The sequence below is a fragment of the Macaca mulatta genome, chromosome 3, assembly GCF_049350105.2.
Source record: "Macaca mulatta isolate MMU2019108-1 chromosome 3, T2T-MMU8v2.0, whole genome shotgun sequence".
NCBI classification, from domain to species: domain Eukaryota; kingdom Metazoa; phylum Chordata; class Mammalia; order Primates; family Cercopithecidae; genus Macaca; species Macaca mulatta.
In genome coordinates, this window is record NC_133408.1 from 38137810 (window position 1) to 38155027 (window position 17218).

A 17218-nucleotide genomic window follows, 5' to 3' on the forward strand; every position below is an offset into this window, starting at 1 on the left:
CTATTTTGCTGTGTGTTTGGGAAACAACAGGCTAGTTTTTCAGAGAAGATGCAGACCTGGGCTTTGCTCCCATGTTCCTGGAAACATCTTTCCTACAGCACTTGCACCCAATCCTTGTAAGAAGCCAATGAGATGAAGCGCATGCCTTGGGTCCCAGGGAATTTGTTTACTTCCGACTTTTCAGCATTATAGCCGGCATACCAACTCTGGTAACACTGATGAAAAGCCTGAATTTTTCCCAGTTCCCCAAAGCAGCAAATTCTATTTGAAAACATCCCCAGTTCCTTGATTCATTCACCCTTTCAGAGAGACAAATTGAGGACTTTCCGTGTGCAGGTGTCTTACGCACAGTGGCGGGTGAGGAATGAATGAGGCACGCCCATCCCCCAAGATGCCCACAGTCCCGTAACGGAGACACACGTTGAGAGTACCGTGAGATAAGCCATCTGAAAGAGGTTTCATTCAGTGCCTTACACACAGCTCCTTCTGGGTTCAGTGCCTCACACACAGCTCCTTCTGGGTGGGGTCTCTGTGGGTGGAAGGCTCCTTTGGAGTGGGATCTGGAGATAGGTGGCTTCTGAAGCCTTGGAAGAAGGGAAGGGGGTGTCCGCTCAGCCAAGACTGCACTGATGGCTCTGACGGCTCCAAGGCTGGGGTTGGAGGCTGGGCCAGGTCTTGAGCTACTGTGAGCTCCCTGCTGTGCCCTGGAGAATGTGGCCCTGAAAGCCGGATGTTTTAAGCTGGCCTATGAGAGGAAAGCACGGCAGCCACAAAACATTGCCCCAGCCCCAGGTTAGCTCTCGGGATATCGGCGGAATCCTGACGCACCGGAGACCCCTGATTTGTCTAGCCTGCGTTCTGGGTGATGTACGGTCATGTTATAAACCCAGACTTACAAACAGGTGGTAAAATTCACCACTTTTGCCTGCATTTGATCTTGGGATTCTAAGAGTTGGTTTGAAGAGTTTCACATCACTAAAAAAGAGTTTGGAGGCCTGTGTCGAACGGCAGCAGGAACTCATCCAAGGTCTTTGAGTGAGAAAGCTGCACAATCAGATTTGCCTTTGAGATAATCACTCTGGCAGCCTGAGAAGGGTGGACACAAAGCCAAATATTTGTTGAGCCCTTGCTTCCGTGAGAGGGGGCCTGGAACTTCCTCAGTCTTCTGTACAAGGAGGCTGTGGCCTATTTTCACTTTGCCTCTTTCTTGATGTGATTTCTGGAGTTGCCAGATAGACGTGTCTGGCTTTGAGTATGGCATTTCTCAATGAGGCGACCTTTGGAATTGTGGGTTCCTGCTACTAAAATCTGAGATGAGCAGCCACTGTGGAGGTGAGCATTTCAGGGTCTGGCCCGGCAAAGAGGGAGCTACGAGCCACATCTGGTGCCTGCGCAGTGAGCCCGGTCTCGGGGTAGGAAACGGTCTGCCCAGCAGACAGCTGTGGTGAAGAGATTTGCAGGACCCCCACCCAGGCGGGCCCTAACCTCAGCACAGCACCCAGGCATCAGCCGTTTCTGAAACAAGCAGGGCTAATATCTGATTACCCAGGACCTGTCCCCAGCATGCTGTGAAACAAGAAACATTGACAGAGGCACAGGAGTCCACAAGAATGGTGTTCCCCGTGAAGAAGCAGGTTTGCCCCAGCCCCACCTCTACCCTGGCAGAGCCCCCGGCTCCCACTGCCGGCCTCGGTAGACCCTCCTGGCAAGTCCTCATTCTGTGGTCACCTCTGTCCACTCACTGTCACCTTACCGGGCTGCCAAGCATCAGTTCTGGAGTGCGAAGGTATGGGACAGGTGCAGGAGCAAAGCATGTGCTTCATCTGTGCTTCTCTCTTGCCATAGACAAACCTGTGCTCAGATTCCAGTGCTGAGACTTTGACCCAGGGCTTCCCTGCACACATGGGGAGGCTCTGGCCTCAGCCAGCCCTAGGCCCAGCCCTCTGCCTGACACACCTGCTTCTCCAGGGCCTCTGACCTTCCTGAGGACTCACACCGATGTCCTCTGTAGCCCCAGGTCCTCACTGCCCCGCTCCCTGACCACGTGTCCACCTGGTCAGGCTTGTCCTCAGCACGCCTGCTGGCACAGCGTGAGGCCCGCTGTCCAGTGAGCCCATCAGCTGGTTTCATCATCTGTCGTTTACTTTCCAGAGTGTCTCTGACATTTCTTTTTCTGACAACAAGAGCACTATAAAATGATAATTGAGGCCACAATGAAATCCCATTTCACATTCACCAGATTTGGCACCATAAGAAGCTGTGATGATGCCAAGTTTACATGAGGATGTGGAGAAACAAGACCCCTCCACCCTTGCCAGGAGAGGGAGTTGGTGCATCCACTTTGGGGAGTGCTCTGGCAATACCCAGGAAAGGTGACCACATTCATGCCACACCCCAGAAGCTCTGCACTTCCAGGCCTTCGCCCTAGAGAAATTCTTGCCTGTGTGCACAAGGAGAAACGTACAAGGATGTTCATTACAGATTCACTGAAATAGCACGAAAGAAAGCAGCTCTCGTCTGCACAAGTCGGATGGCATGAACCTTGGGACTGCCTGCTTTTCCTTTCCTCTGTGTTTTCAACACTGCATCACCGACAAGCAGGCCGGCAGCATGGGTAACGTTTTGGACTCAGATCTCGTCCTGTGCTTATCAGCTGGGTGAATTTATGCATGTTTCTTAGCATTCCCATGCCTCAGTTTCCCCATCCCTCAAAGGGGAAGCACATTCATGCCTCCCTCACTGGTTAAATGAGTTGCATTTAGAACAGTGCCTGCCACATAGTGAGTGCGGAGTAAACGTTAGCTTCTGTATCACATAGAATATTTCATCGTTTCCCTGGCACCAGAGGAGGCTGGAGGTTCTCTGGACTTGGGAGCTCCTCCTGGATCACTGGGGGCTCAGCCTGGTCCTAGTATTCCCGTTGCATGCACCCGTAGTGTGCTGCCTTGATTTGTCCTCCATGACTCTGGTTGCTGAAGCAGAGGGTTCTTGCTGACAAGAGAAAGAAAATTTAGAAGGTTGTTTGGGTTGCAGAGAGTTCCTAATGTGCGTCGAGAGGTATGGATCTTAATTTGTGGTCGCTGAAAACCACTGAAGCCCAGGTAAGGAGAAAGGTGATCATTTAAATACTTTGAGCACTCCAACCACAGCCGAACACTGCTGAGTCACGCAGCACCGTGTCTACCTGCGAGGCAGACAACCTCACTGCCGAGCCTCCTCTGTCATGCAGCATTGGGTTGTAATTGTAATGCATGTTGTCCAGGTAACCTGTCACCCATGTGTCATTACAGCCGGCACACCACACGGCGGAGGCTGCGGGAAGACGGGAAGACACTTCTCGCCAATTCAGATGGGTGTTCACAGGGGAGAAAGCAAAACATCTTTTCGCCTGACTCACTTTACATCCAGAGACCTTGAATCAATGTTCCCTCTCCGGCAGCTCAGCCTTCTGAGTACATAAACACCTCTGCTGCCCGAGCTTTTGTAATCTATATCAAAACATGTTCTTGCATTTCCAAAAGAGATAAACAGCGTGAACCACCGGCAGGTGCCTAGAGGAGAAAAAACTTGCTTATTTGCATAAATATTTTACTGTGGAGTGCTTTTAGCATTTAGAACTTTTCTTTGGGGGGATGGGGTCGGAGGCCCCTTAGTACAGACATCCGTCCCTCACCCCCCAGCTGACGTCACGTGCCCTTGACTGCTATTATGCTAACGTGATGATGCGTGAGCTCTTCAGACCCACGTGGGCCTGCCCTGGCCAGACACGCGGGATCCCGCCCTGCCAGCAGGAGGGCCTAACATTTACCTTTAAGCTTATTACGAAGGGTGTGCGGGAACTCCGCTGAGAATCAGGAGCTCCAGCAAATGTGATCCCTGTTTGCAGATTCAGCATTTTGATCCCCAGCCCTCGGACAGATAAACTGCAAAACCCACAGACCACAGCAGCTAGGCTCAGCCAGTGTGGGCTTCCTGGGGCCATTCAGTGGCTTGCGGGTTCTCTGACCCACTCGCCCAGCAACAGCAGCTGCAGAGAGATCAGCAGCACGTGCCCCTGATGGTCATGCTTTGGGGTCCTGAGCACTGGGGCCCCAGTAATGCTCACTGAACAGCAACTCTCAGACTATGCCTTTTGTTTCTCAGGGAATTGCACAATTTATAAAAGGTTTGCAACTAACTGGGCATGGTGGCGCACACGCGTAATCCCTGCTACTCAGGAGGCTGAGGCATGAGAATGGCTTGAACACAGGAGGTGGAGGTTGCAGTGAGCCAAGATCGCGCCACTGCCCTCCAGCCTGGGTGACAGAGCGAGACTCTATCTCAAAGGCTTTGCAGCCACCTAAAACGTCCGGACAGAAGTCCCCAAATTGCTCTGTGTATAGCTCTGCGGCGTCAGTCTTCAGGCTGACCCGGAGCTGAGATGCCTACAAGGCTTCCAGCATCCAGCCTCAGCTCCTCAGTGCCACCTTCTTGTGTTTCGAGCAGTGGACTGTTCTGGAACTTGTCTCAGGCCCGTGGCGCAGTCCCTTTCTGGATTCTGATTGTCTAAATGCGCAGTGCCTCCTCCGTCTTCCAGGTGTATTCAGAAACCCACTCAGGCCTCTCTCATTATGTTTTTAATCTTCTGTTTGGATCAATGTGTCTCGTACTTGGCCTTGCTCCTTTTAATACCTGTATTATCATAATTCACCCATACCCTTAAAAACAGGGCTCCTCATAGGCCGCATTTTACTGCTGCTATTGATTCGGCCTGTTCATGCCTCCCTCGCACACGCCGCCGTCTTCTGGCCTTGCGTCGCTGAAGTTCGGCACGCCAGTGTTTCTGATCTCGCTGTAACTGTAATTACATAATAGCCTTTTCCACGGAAACGCTCTTATCTCTGAACACCATCTATCATTATTCTCTAAAAATGCAAGGACTATTACTCAGCTGCTCCTTTGTGCCATTTATGTACAGAAAAAAAAAAGCCGTCTTCTATTGTCCATCGAGTCTAGGACTTTTTAAACGTGTGAAGGTGAGCTATAGACATTCATCTTTATGTTCAGCAGACCGTGGTGTGGCAACCAGGTGATATTATCTTTATTTTAGGGCAAATAATAGGAAGGTACAAATAGAACCCAGAGGCCAAGGAATTTTCTTCCAGTGCCTAGGGAACCAGATCAAAGAGTAAAGAAGAACCCAGATTTCTGCAATTAGCGGGGATGGCATTGTGCTTTGCAATCTGCATACATTATCTCACGGGGGCTTTGCCAGGCCTGCATCCTAAAGGTCAGGGGAGGGGAGGGCGACCCCACTGCAAACTCCCCCCTTCCTCCTTCGGCCCAGCAGCACTGCCACACAGTGCACTATTAAGCAGTCATTAAAATTCATGCTTCTAACGGGAAAACATGCTTTTGCTATCTTGTGCAGAAATCGCAGAATGAAAAACTCGTATTGAGTGTGGAAATCCGGGTTTGTTGAGTACTCATATGCATAGAAAAATGATTACCAAAGACCAGGCGCGGTGGCTCACACCTGCAATCCCAGCACTTTGGGAGGCCGAGGTGGGTGGATCACCTGAGGTCAGGAGTTCAAGACCAGCCTGACCAACATGGAGAAACCCTGTCTCTACTAAAAATATGAAATTAGCTGGGCGTGGTGGTGGGTGCCTGTAATCCCAGCTACTTGGGACACTGAGGCTGGAGAATCGCTTGAACCCAGGAGGCAGAGGTTGCAGTGAGCCGAGAATGCTCCATTGTACTCCAACCTGGGCAACAAGAGCAAAACAACGTCTCAAAAAAAAAAAAAAAAGATGAATAGAGGCCAGACACAATGGCTCACACCTGCCATCCCAGCACTTTGGGAGGCTGAGGCAGAAGGATCACTTGAGCCCAGGAGTTCAAGACCAGCCTGGACAACAAAGCGAGACCCCATCTCTATTTTAAATTTTTAAAAATGATTAATAGCAGGAGATGAGAACTAAGAGTCAGGCAGAGGTTAGAACTTGCCCAAGGCCTGGGTCACGACCCAGGTCTCCTGGCTCCCTACTGTCCAGTCAGGAGCTTCTGAGAGAGAGGCAAGGAACCACACACGAGAAACAGTCCACAAATCCGAGGCAGTGTATCCTTCAAGGCAGGTGAGGTGAGGCCCATGTGGGGCGATGAAGGGGCAAGTGCATAACCATGTAATGGAAGCCTGTGTAGTCTGTGGCATGGCCAAGGGCAAGGCTCACCCTGGAGGACAGAAGAGTCAGGTGGACCCATTGATAGAAAGGAGGGTCTGTAAGCAAATCTCAGACAGCTTGGCAAGAAGAAACCGGTTCCCACATAATCCCCAAATCCTGTGACCCACAGGACGTGCCTTTGAACAACATCTTCATTTCATCTCAGGATTATTATCTCTAGCAATGGAATAATCTGAGCAGAGATAAAACATGGTGAAACAGTAAAGATTAAACAATAATGAAAACACATCTGTAACCATGCCCTGCTCCTGAAAGTAAATAATACCTCATTAATTCAGACATAGTCACTGAAAGGCAATGTGGATTTTGAGCGAGAGGTCTTAATCACACACAACTCTCCAACATATTAAGTAACAAATCAAGGGAACTCAGGTAGGCTGGTGAGATCTGTAGGAATGGCACATTCCGGGCCATCAGGGATGCCAGGTAAGTCCCTCGTTAGTCGCCTATTGGGGCCAGGCCTCCGAGCATCTTCCAGCCGGGGCTTCTCTTCGCTCTTAGGGATAGGCATGTTTTTGTTTTTATTTTTGAGATAGAGTCTTGCTCTGTTGCCCGGGCTGGAGTGCAGTGGCGCAATCTTGGCTCACTGCAACCTCCGCCTCCCGGGTTCAAGTGATTCTCCTGCCTCAGCCTCACAAGCAGCTAGTATTACAGGCACCCACCACCACGCCTGGCTAATTTTTGTATTTTTAGTAGAAGCGGGGTTTCACCATCTTGGCCAGGCTGGTCTTGAACTCCTGACCTTTTGATCCACCTGCCTCAGCCTCCCAAAGTGCTAGGATTACAGGTGTGAGCCACCGCGCCCGACTGGGATAGGCATGTTTTTTCACACTGTGAAGAAGAAATCTCTTCAGCCACTGTGCAAAATCAGTGAGGTAATCCCACCTCGACAGTGTGGAGGGAGCAGGCTGAAACCCACACATACATACATGAGTCTGTTTTTAACACAAACTTGATTTCTGCTGCTTTAGGGAGAGATTTGTATCTCTTCATCTCTAGGAACGATATTCAAATGCCTGAAGTTACACCAGGCTGCACTTCATTCTTGATGGTTTTGATTTTGTGTGTGTTGGGTTTTTTTATGTTTTGTTTTCTGTTTTTGCTGGAGAGAGAGTCTGGCTCTGTCACCCAGGCTGGAGTGCAGTGGCACCATCTTGGCTCACTGCAACCTCCGCCTCCCAGGTTCAAGCGATTCTCCTGCCTCAGCCTCCTAAGTAGCTGGGATTACAAGCGCCCATCACCACGTCAGGCTAATTTTTGTGTTTTTAGTAGAGATGGGGTTTCACCATTTTGGTCAGGCTGGCCTCGAACTCCTGACATTGTGATCTGCCCACCTCAGCCTCCCAAAGTGCTGGGATTACAGGCATGAGCCGCTGCGCCCTGCTGAAGTTTTGTGTTTGTAGTAGAGACAGGGTTTCACCATGTTGGCCAGGGTGGTCTCAAAGTCTTGACCTCAAGTGATCCACCCTCCTCAGCCTCCCAATATGCTGGGATTACAGGCGTGAGTCACTGTGCCTGGCCGCTTTGCACTCTTTACCTGGCACTTTTGCATGATTTTTGAGCCAAGTGAATATTATACATCTCAAGAAACTGTAACAGAATATTGAATATCTTTAGACAAAAGGCAGCTTAAGCCTAGAAGGTCTCCAAGATGAACACTGATTCTGTGGCCAGAGATGCTTTTTCCAGGCAGAACACAGCCGCCAGAGACCTTAGAATTAGGGTCATTCTCCTGGCCCCGAGGAAGCAGGACTCTGTTGGGGAATTTACACTTCATGGGGAAACTCCGGTCCAGGGGGTCCTGGTCTGTGGTCTGCTCAGTGCTGAGCACACGTCGTAGGTAGCCAGTCAGGCATTGCAAAGTTGGGGGTGTCACTCCTCAGGGTCTGGCTGGGGGCTCAGCCATGTCTGTTCTGGGCCCCTGTGCTGCCTCTGGCGGGCACTCACTACCCTGTCCTGTAACTGCAGGGCCTAAGGTGCCGACCCCGCATCGGTGCCTGTAGACAGGTCCTGGGAAGGAGGTTCCATGAAGACTGTGTGAGGAATGATAACTCTGTGTGTGGTCATACCGGCCACTACAGGGCGAGGGACTGCTAGGGAAGGTGTCCTGCCAGCTGGAGGAGGGAGGAGAAGTCGTGACTACACTTGTTTCGTAATAATATTAAAGCCAGGAGCTGGCCGGGCGCGGTGGCTCAAGCCTGTAATCCCAGCACTTTGGGAGGCGGAGACGGGCGGATCACGAGGTCAGGAGATCGAGACCATCCTGGCTAACACGGTGAAACCCTGTCTCTACTAAAAAAATACAAAAAACTAGCCGGGCGAGGTGGCGGGTGCTGAGGCAGGAGAATGGCGTAAACCCGGGAGGCGGAGCTTGCAGTGAGCTGAGATCCGGCCACTGCACTCCAGCCCAGGCGACAGAGGGAGACTCCGTCTCAATAAATAAATAAATAAATAAATAAATAAAGCCAGGAGCAACCAGGCATGGCTGTGCCAGCCACGTCTTCACCACCGTGAGCCCCCAGAGCCCTCCTGGCACCCCGTGAGGTGTCCTGTCATCTCCTTGCACCATGTAGTCCAGCAAACCGAGGCTCGGAGAGGCGTCATGGCTCATCCACGGTCACACAGCGAATGATTGGCAGAACAGGATTCCAGCCCAGAGGTGCGCCCTCAAAGGTGTGTCCTTCTTCGAGGGGCCCGCTGGCTTCTATTGGAGAGGACGCTTCTGCGTGGTGGGCCCTGGGGTCCGTGGTCCCGAGGAACTGGGGCCTGGCGAGAGGACGCTCTCCCTTTGCTCACGGATCGGCGTGGGTGTTTACTTCCCCCAGGAAGAGTAGGCACCCGCGGGGCTCCATCCCGGCTCCCTCATCACTTTCTCACTGGGGACCCCGCTCCGAGCTTCACAGCCTCGTCCTCATCCTCGTCGTGTGCTTCCTGGCAGGCCTGTAGTCAGGGTCTGGCGTGGGAAGCACTGGAGGGATGCAGCAGGGTCTCTGTCTGGATGTGCCCATCGGTGTAGCCACTGTGGTCACTCCTTCCTTACCGTCAGGGTGCAGGGTGGCCAGGAGCCCCAAAGCCTCAGACTGGGTTTCCATTGTGTGCACACAGCAGACTGCCTGCTCTCAGTACGCAGGGGTGGGGGAAACGGGAGGCCTGGGAGAACAGCTGGCCCTCTCCCTACTCTCACTGTGCAGGGGTTGGGAAATGGGAGGCCTGGGGGGAAGAGCTGGGCCTCTCCCAGCTCTCACTACACAGTTGCAGGCGGAAGGGGAGGCCCGGGGGAAGAGCTGGCCACCGTCTGTAGCCTGCCCTCAGTCGGTCAGTGACTGGGAAGGAACAGGGTTCTAGCAGGGACACCCTTGCCGGAGGCCTGAGGCCAGCAGGGCCACATCCAGGAAGTCTTGGGATACCCAGTCCCCAGTGTGGGGAGGATAGCCCGTCCATTGGAGGTGGGACAGTGGCTGTGACGGCCACTCTGGGGACCTAAGTTCAGGGTCCTGCAGACACCTGGGCCTGGAGGTGGTGGTGTCATGGACAGGGCAGGGCTTGTGTCCCTGTCTGTGTGGTGGTGATGACGATGCTGACAGTGATCGGTGATGCCTGAGGCCTGATGCAAGGATGCACTTGAAGTCTGACCTCTGTGTAATTGTTCTCCCACCTCCCAGATGGCGGGCTGGGGAGGGACTCGTTAAACCTCTGGATGAGTGACAAGGCGCAGGAGCTGGCAGCATGCCTGTGAGCTCGGTCGTCCATGAGCCAGAGACCCGAGAGCAGGAAGAGCAGAGAGAGGGAGGGGTTCACCCGGAACAGAGGCTGAAGGCGGGGGGCAGGCAGCGTGGGGTCGCTCGGCAGCTCCTCCCCACAGAGGGTGAGCCCCCAATGCAGAGGCCACTCCACGAAGAGGCAGCACTGGTGAGGCCAGGGTGCGACTCTTCCGCCTATGCATCCTCCCTTGTTTGACACCAATGGTTATTAATTTTTTTTGGAAGCTACAGCGCCCCATTATTTCTGGCTTCAATCAGCACAGGAGCTCAGCCGCTGGACCACACGTTGTCTCTGAGCCAGGCAGGGTGCAGACTGAAGCTGCAGAGTTGACAAGGCTCCTCCAGACGCCAGCGGGGGGGGAGGCCTGGGGTGGCTAGTGGAGACGGGTGGTCGTTAATAAGGAACAGCTGCTCAGCCCCAAGCCCCTCCCAGTTGAGGAACTTAGCAAGCCAGGAACCGTCCCTCAACTAGGAAGCACAGGGGGTTCTGTAAGCAGAGCTGCCCTGGTGGAGCTGCTCAGGAGGGGTGGGGCCACAGAAGGGGCTGGATGGATGTTGCCGGGGTCCCTGGAGGGAGCTGGGGATCAGAGGTGCAGGCAGACAGGGAAGACGAAGGAGGGAAGGAGGAATGGCAGCTGTGGAGCTGCTGTCCTGCCTGGGCAGGTCATGCTGCCATTGGCAAGAATTAAAGGACTTCCTCAGAGAAGGAGTGGGAGAGCCAGACTGTGGGAGGGAGGGAGAGGCAAAGACTGAAAAGGCACAGCCCTCTGCAGCCCCATGGGGAGCAGGGTGGGACCGGGTCCCTGTGGCATGCTCGCCGTGTGCCAGCATCCTCAGGAAAGATGAGCCAGTGTTCACACCTTGTTCCGGTGAAGGATGGAGCAGGAAACAAGCTCACAGGGAAATCCACGTGGAACCCCACCATTCATCACAGCCCCAAGACCACCCTTCAGTGCACAGGCAGTGACCTCCAGGAATGGGGAAGAGACAGATGGCCTTGCCGGGGTTTCTACTCCAGAGGTCAGCACAGGGTGTGGGCACAGGGCTTCCCTGTGCTGTGGGTGAGTGGCTCAGCAGCTGTCTCCCGTGTCGCCTGCCTGCAGGGTACCAGATTGCCTACCGCCTGGCCAGCAGCAGCCCCCACACCTTCACCACCGTGGAGGTCGGCGCCACAGTGAGGCAGTTCACAGCCACCGACCTGGCCCCGGAGTCCGCATACATCTTCAGGCTGTCCGCCAAGACGAGGCAGGGCTGGGGGGAGCCACTGGAGGCCACAGTCATCACCACTGAGAAGAGAGGTAAGACCTTGGGGGACCCAGGGGTACTGCAGACGTGGCGGGCACCGCTTCCTCAGTCAGGCCTTCTGGAGTCTGTGGGGTACCTGGGAGGCTTCGGCCTTCCCTTCGTAGAAAGAGAAGGGATGTGAGCATTTACAAAGCACCCATTGAGCCGATACGGAGCCGGGCACACTATCAAACAGCATTGCATTCACACGTTCAGCCTCACACCTGCTCTCTCAGACATGTGAGCATTGCATTCACATGTTCAACCTCACACCTGCTCTCTCAGACACATGAGCATTCATTCACACCTTCAGCCTCACACCTGCTCTCAGACACGTGAGCATTGCATTCACACCTTCTGCCTCACACCTGCTCTCTCAGACACGTGAGCATTCATTCACACCTTCAGCCTCACACTGCTCTCTCAGACACATGAGCATTCATTCATACCTTCAGCCTCACACCTGCTCTCTCAGACATGTGAGCATTTCATTCACACCTTCAGCTTCACACCTGCTCTCTCAGACATGTGAGCATTCATTCACACCTTCAGCCTCACACTGCTCTCTCAGACACGTGAGCATTCATTCATACCTTCAGCCTCACACCTGCTCTCTCAGACATGTGAGCATTGCATTCACACCTTCAGCTTCACACCTGCTCTCTCAGACACGTGAGCATTGCATTCACACCTTCTCCCTCACACCTGCTCTCTCAGACATGTGAGCATTCATTCACACCTTCAGCCTCACACCTGCTCTCTCAGACACGTGAGCATTCATTCACACCTTCAACCTCACACCTGCTCTCTCAGACACGTGAGCATTCATTCACATCTTCAGCCTCACACCTGCTGTCTCAGACACGTGAGCATTCATTCACACCTTCAGCCTCACATCTGCTCTCTCAGACATGTGAGACAGTCTCGGGTTTAAGGAGAGCAACGTTGCTCACAGAGTCTGAGTACCTGGGGCAAGGCTGCAGAGTCACCACATTTGAGGGTGAGCTCCCTGAAGGCAGCCCCCAGTCTCTGATGTTAAACCCATGTCCTCTGCTTAGCAGGTGTTCAGTAAGTAAGTTTTCCAAATAGCTGACTTCCTGATGAGAACTGCTGGGGTGAGCAGGGCCCTGCTTCACACACGGGGGCAGGTGCTCTGTGCACTGCACTTGGCCTATCCTCCCTGCAGCCCACGGAGCAGTATGTCATTAACTCCGATTTTTACCAAAGACGAGACGGAGGAAATTGAGAGAGTTTTATTAATTTGCCCAGACACACAACTGCAGAGCTGAGATTTGGATCCGCCCCAACACCGTGAGGCCAACTCTTCCCATGAGTCTGTAGCGGGCGCTCTTCTCAGTGGGCTCCGTGCACGTCCTTGGGCCTTTCAGTGCCCAGGGTTGGTGCCACAGGACCCTCACCTCAGCAGCCCCGGCTCCCACTCCAGGTCCTGACATCGAGGCCAGACCCAGGGACCTTGTGGGAATGAGGACAGGAGGGAGCTTCCAGGCACTGCTGCAGGGACACTTGGAGCACATGGCTGTGGCCAGGCTCCTATTTTTTTTTTTTTTTTTTTGAAACAAGGTCTTGCCCTGTTGCCCAGGCTGGAGTGCAGTGATGTGATCATAGGTCACCGCAGCCTGGAATGCCTGGGCTCAAGCCATGCTCCCACCTCTGCCTCTCCAGTAGCTGGGACTACAGGCACACACCACCCAGCTAATTATGTTCTGAAGAGACAGAGTCTTACCATGATACCCATCTTGGCCACCCAAAGTGCTGGGGTTACAGGCATGAGCCACCGTATCCAGCTAATTATTTTAATTTTTGTAGAGATGGGGGTCTTACTATGTTGCCCAGGCTGGTCTCCAGCTCCTGGGCTCAAGCGATCCTCCCGCCTCAGCCTCCCAAAGCTCTGGGGTTGCAGGTGTGAGCCCCTGCCTTTTGTCTTTCCATAGCATTCAGTGAAAACACATCCCCTCCATCACCACTACCACTATCATTATTATTAATGTTATTAGCTGGAGAGACAAAGCCCTCAGTCACCACAGACACCCGAGGTGCTTCTGCAATTAAAGCACATGGAAGAGGTGCCCTGTGAAACGGGCGCCCCCATTGCCCTGCTGCCACCCCAGGTATCAGCACTCAAGGCTTCTCAGGAAGATGGTAATGGGTCTCTCAAGCAAACATTTTGACTTCATTCTCTAATGTATTCGTGTGGTTTTATGGTTCATTTATCTTAAGCATTGACTGTGCCCCTCCCATGAGCCAGGCACGTGTGCAGGTGCGTCACAGACACGGTCTCACAGCAGGTCCCCTTATTTCCCCGTGTCCCACCTCACAGTCCCGCCCCGCGGTCCTGCCCCACTGTCCCACCCCACATTATGCCACCTGATAATCGGGCCCAGAGATTTCGGAGATTTCTCCCCTCCTCCATCCTCGTGGCTCAGGGAGAGGGAATCCAAGAGGCTTGCTAGTTACCACTAAGTCCAAGAGAGCCTTTGAAATGGGATACTCTGGGCCACCTTGTGTGCTCACAGAGGCAAGTGCTGATGAAGTGAGACCGGAGCCCTCCTCCCACACCCGCCACTGCAGGCCAACAATCAATCGCCACTTTACACATGCCACGCATTCTAATCAGAATCAATAATCTTCATGATAAACAATTAAACAATTATTCCTCCCACTGCGGGGCTTCTCTGCTGAAATCGATGGGGTGCGGAAGCACAGCAGTGGCAGACGATGGGCACTCCAGGCTGGGCCTGGCCCCGGGCACCCCACGTCCCCCATCCAAGCTACTGCAGACACCAGAGGCAGTGACAGCCCAGAGGTGTCCTCACCTACAGCAGTACGGAGTAGACGCCATAGATGCTTTAGGCCCTGGGTGACTGCAAGAAGGAGGGAATTCAGCTTTAAAGGTGGACTGAGCCCAACATCAGATAAAGAGAGACCAAAGGCACCACAGGGCTTGGAGCAGCCCCCAAGACCCTGTGACCCCAGCAGTCATCACAGACACAGTGCCTGGTGGTCTGGCAGCCTAGGGACCCCTGTGTGGCTTTGTTCCTGTCTGTTGGTCTCTACGAGTAGTGCATCCAAAGTCAGCCTTAAGACAGCTGCTTGGCTGGGTGTGGTGGTTCACGCCTATAATCCCAGCACCTTGGGAGGCCAAGGCGGGCGGATCACCAGGTCAAGAGGTTAAGACCATCCTGGCCAACATGGTGAAACCCTGTCTCTACTAAAAATACAAAAATTAGCTGGGTGTGGTGGCACATGCTAGTAGTCCCAGCTACTCAGGAGGCTGAGGCAGGAGAATAACCTTGAACCCGGGAGGCAGAGATTGCAGTGAGCTGAGATCACACCACTGCACTCCAGCCTGGCAACAGAGCGATCTCCTGGGGATCCTCCTGGGGAAGGGCAGCCTCTCACATGTCCCTGGTCTGTCCTCATTTGGTTGCAGAGCGGCCGGCACCCCCCAGAGAGCTCCTGGTACCCCAGGCAGAAGTGACCGCACGCAGCCTCCGGCTCCAGTGGGTCCCGGGCAGCGATGGGGCCTCCCCTATCCGGTACTTCACCGTGCAGGTGCGAGAGCTGCCCCGGGGCGAGTGGCAGACCTACTCCTCATCCATCAGCCACGAGGCCACAGCCTGCATCGTTGACAGGTACTAAGACAGCAGGAGGACCGCCCCCCCAAGGAATGGTGCCCTGGCCGCCTCCAGCCAGCTCCTGTCCAGATAGTGGGGAGTCTGTGTGGGCCAAGCAGGCACACCCCTGAGAGCACCGGCCACCTTTCTTTTTGACACTCCCCATGCTGGGAATCCCAGAACTCCTGGATCCTGGAGCCACCTCCAAGGGTCCACCCCCAGCCCCTTCCTGGAGTCTGATCTTCAGGAAGTTCAAACTTCCTGGGCTGGTTTGAACACCCCAGGACCCAGGGATTGGCGAAGCAGGGGGGTGGGCTAGACGTGTGGGCTGGAGTCCTAGCTCCTCCCAAGGCTGGCAATGGGGAGGGGACCATGTGGAGGAGGGCTGGGCCGGCCTCAGGTGTCCAGGGCTGGAGGGACATTGCGTCCCCTTGCGTTCTCGAAAGCAGCAGGGAGATGGATGGCACCACGAGTGCTGTGCTTCCTTAGTGATGGCTGATGGGGAGACGGGAGGGCATGCCTGGGACAAGACAAGAATCCATCCACTCAGTTATTTACTGGACCTGTGGGCTCAGCGTGGGAGAGGGTTGCACTGACAATAGCAGCGGTGTCCTGTGGGTCCTCCAGGGTCCTCACGACTGCGGTTACAGACTCACCCACTCTTTACAGACAAGGAAACTGCCACAGTCACACAGATGGGCGTCCTAGGGCTTGGAAGCTACCCCAGGAGTCCCGCACCCTCACTATGTGTCCTGCCTGGGCCCTCCTGGGGCCTGTCGGGTTTGCAGGCCCTACCCGGGCAGGGCCACCTGGGACACCTGCCTTGTGCTTCTCATCGGCCCAGAGTTTGGTCCCTTGTTGCTGAGCTCACACTCCAGGCTGTGGAGTGGGGCTCTTAGAGTGAGTCCCTCCGTGTCCAAGGGCTCTGGAGCCTGCACCAATGCCTAAGAGGGTGGAGGGGACGAGACGGTCGTCTCCAGGCTGGCCGAGCTTCCTCTGTCTCTCAGATGGTCACATAGGTCAGCTCTGCGTCCCTACAGTCACCCAGTGAGGGGAGACCATGATGCCGCTTTACAGAGGAAGACCACAACCAGAAAAGTCGGTCACTTGCCCATAGCCCCCACCCAGCCTCCGTGTTGCCCAGCCGCCTTCATCTTGGAGGCTGCCCGTCTCAGCCCTGCCTGGCTGAACCTGAATGTAGGGAGGGAGGCAGGTCCCAGGTGAAGCCTCTGGCAGCTCCTCAGAACACCACCCTTGCCCTACTCTGCCCTGGAGGCAAAGTTCAGACTTTGGAGTGAGGGCTGATTGGAGTGTGGGTGTCGCTGGTCCTAGATATAACAACGGGGGTTTCAAAGAGAAGAGAAACATCCAAAACCCCCATCCTTGGCTTGAGGACCAGGCCCATGACGGAGGTGAAGCCCTTGCCCAGGGAGGGGTGGCCCACCGGGCATCTCGGTACAGAGCTGTGAAGCTGGAACTGTGCAGGCTCAGCCTGGCTTCTGTCGCTTGCCGTTGAGTGATCTGGGGCAGGTGACGGGTTCTCAGGCATTTTGAGCTCCCTGGCCTTTGAGTTGCGAGGTTTGGAGATGATGATAAGGCCCTCTGGGCGGTCATGGCCATGGATGCCACTGTCGCCTTTGCCACCCCCACACGGTTTCCCCAGGAGGCACAGCTGGGTGTCAAACGCAAATCCTGACCAGAGTCTCTGAGCAGCCCAAGAAGGGTCAGCCAAGCTGCGGGAACCCATGGAACCCATGCTGCGGCTCCCAGGCCCCCATTGGAGACCACAGACCAACAAGGAAGCCAGCGCCCCAGTGCACAGCTCCAGCTCTCTGCGGCCCCAAAGGACCCACCCTGGCGCAGTCACCCTCTCCAATCTCATGGTCCAAGCAGCCCTCTGCTCTTCTGAAAATCGAGGCGGAATGGTCCCTGCACACAGGGCTTGTTCGCAGCAGGGCCAGAGCCACTGCCTGGTCTCCCCCGTGCAGGGCACAACATCTGGTGAGGTCCGTATGCTGGCAGGTTGGAATTTAGAAAAGTTGTTCCATCCCCACAGCTGTGGTTATGCCCCTCATGTTAGGAAAACGAGGCTGCAGCAGCTCCAGCTTGATGTCCCCTCTGAGGTGTTTTCCCTGGTGTTCTAGTCACTCAGCTTCCAGACAGTTAAAGCTTTGACAGGACTTCACCACCACCACCACCGCCGCCATCCTCATCGCCATCATCATTGCCGGAATCCCCTCATCCTGTCCAGCACCTGTCATTTTCAACACCACTTCCATCTGTCATTTCATACAATGTTCATAACAACTGTGTG

General features: G+C 54.4%; 1 protein-coding gene across 4 annotated transcripts in view; it reads left to right on the forward strand.

Moving 5' to 3' along the window:
- Positions 1–17218, forward strand: part of SDK1 (sidekick cell adhesion molecule 1) — a 964538-nt gene that overhangs the window by 831897 nt on the left and 115423 nt on the right. For all 4 annotated transcript variants that reach the window (XM_077996063.1, XM_028845525.2, XM_077996061.1 and 1 more), the window contains exons 29-30: positions 11089–11283; positions 14721–14922. In XM_077996063.1, the coding sequence (XP_077852189.1) occupies positions 11089–11283; positions 14721–14922 (397 nt within the window). The remainder of the gene's footprint in view (positions 1–11088; positions 11284–14720; positions 14923–17218) is intronic.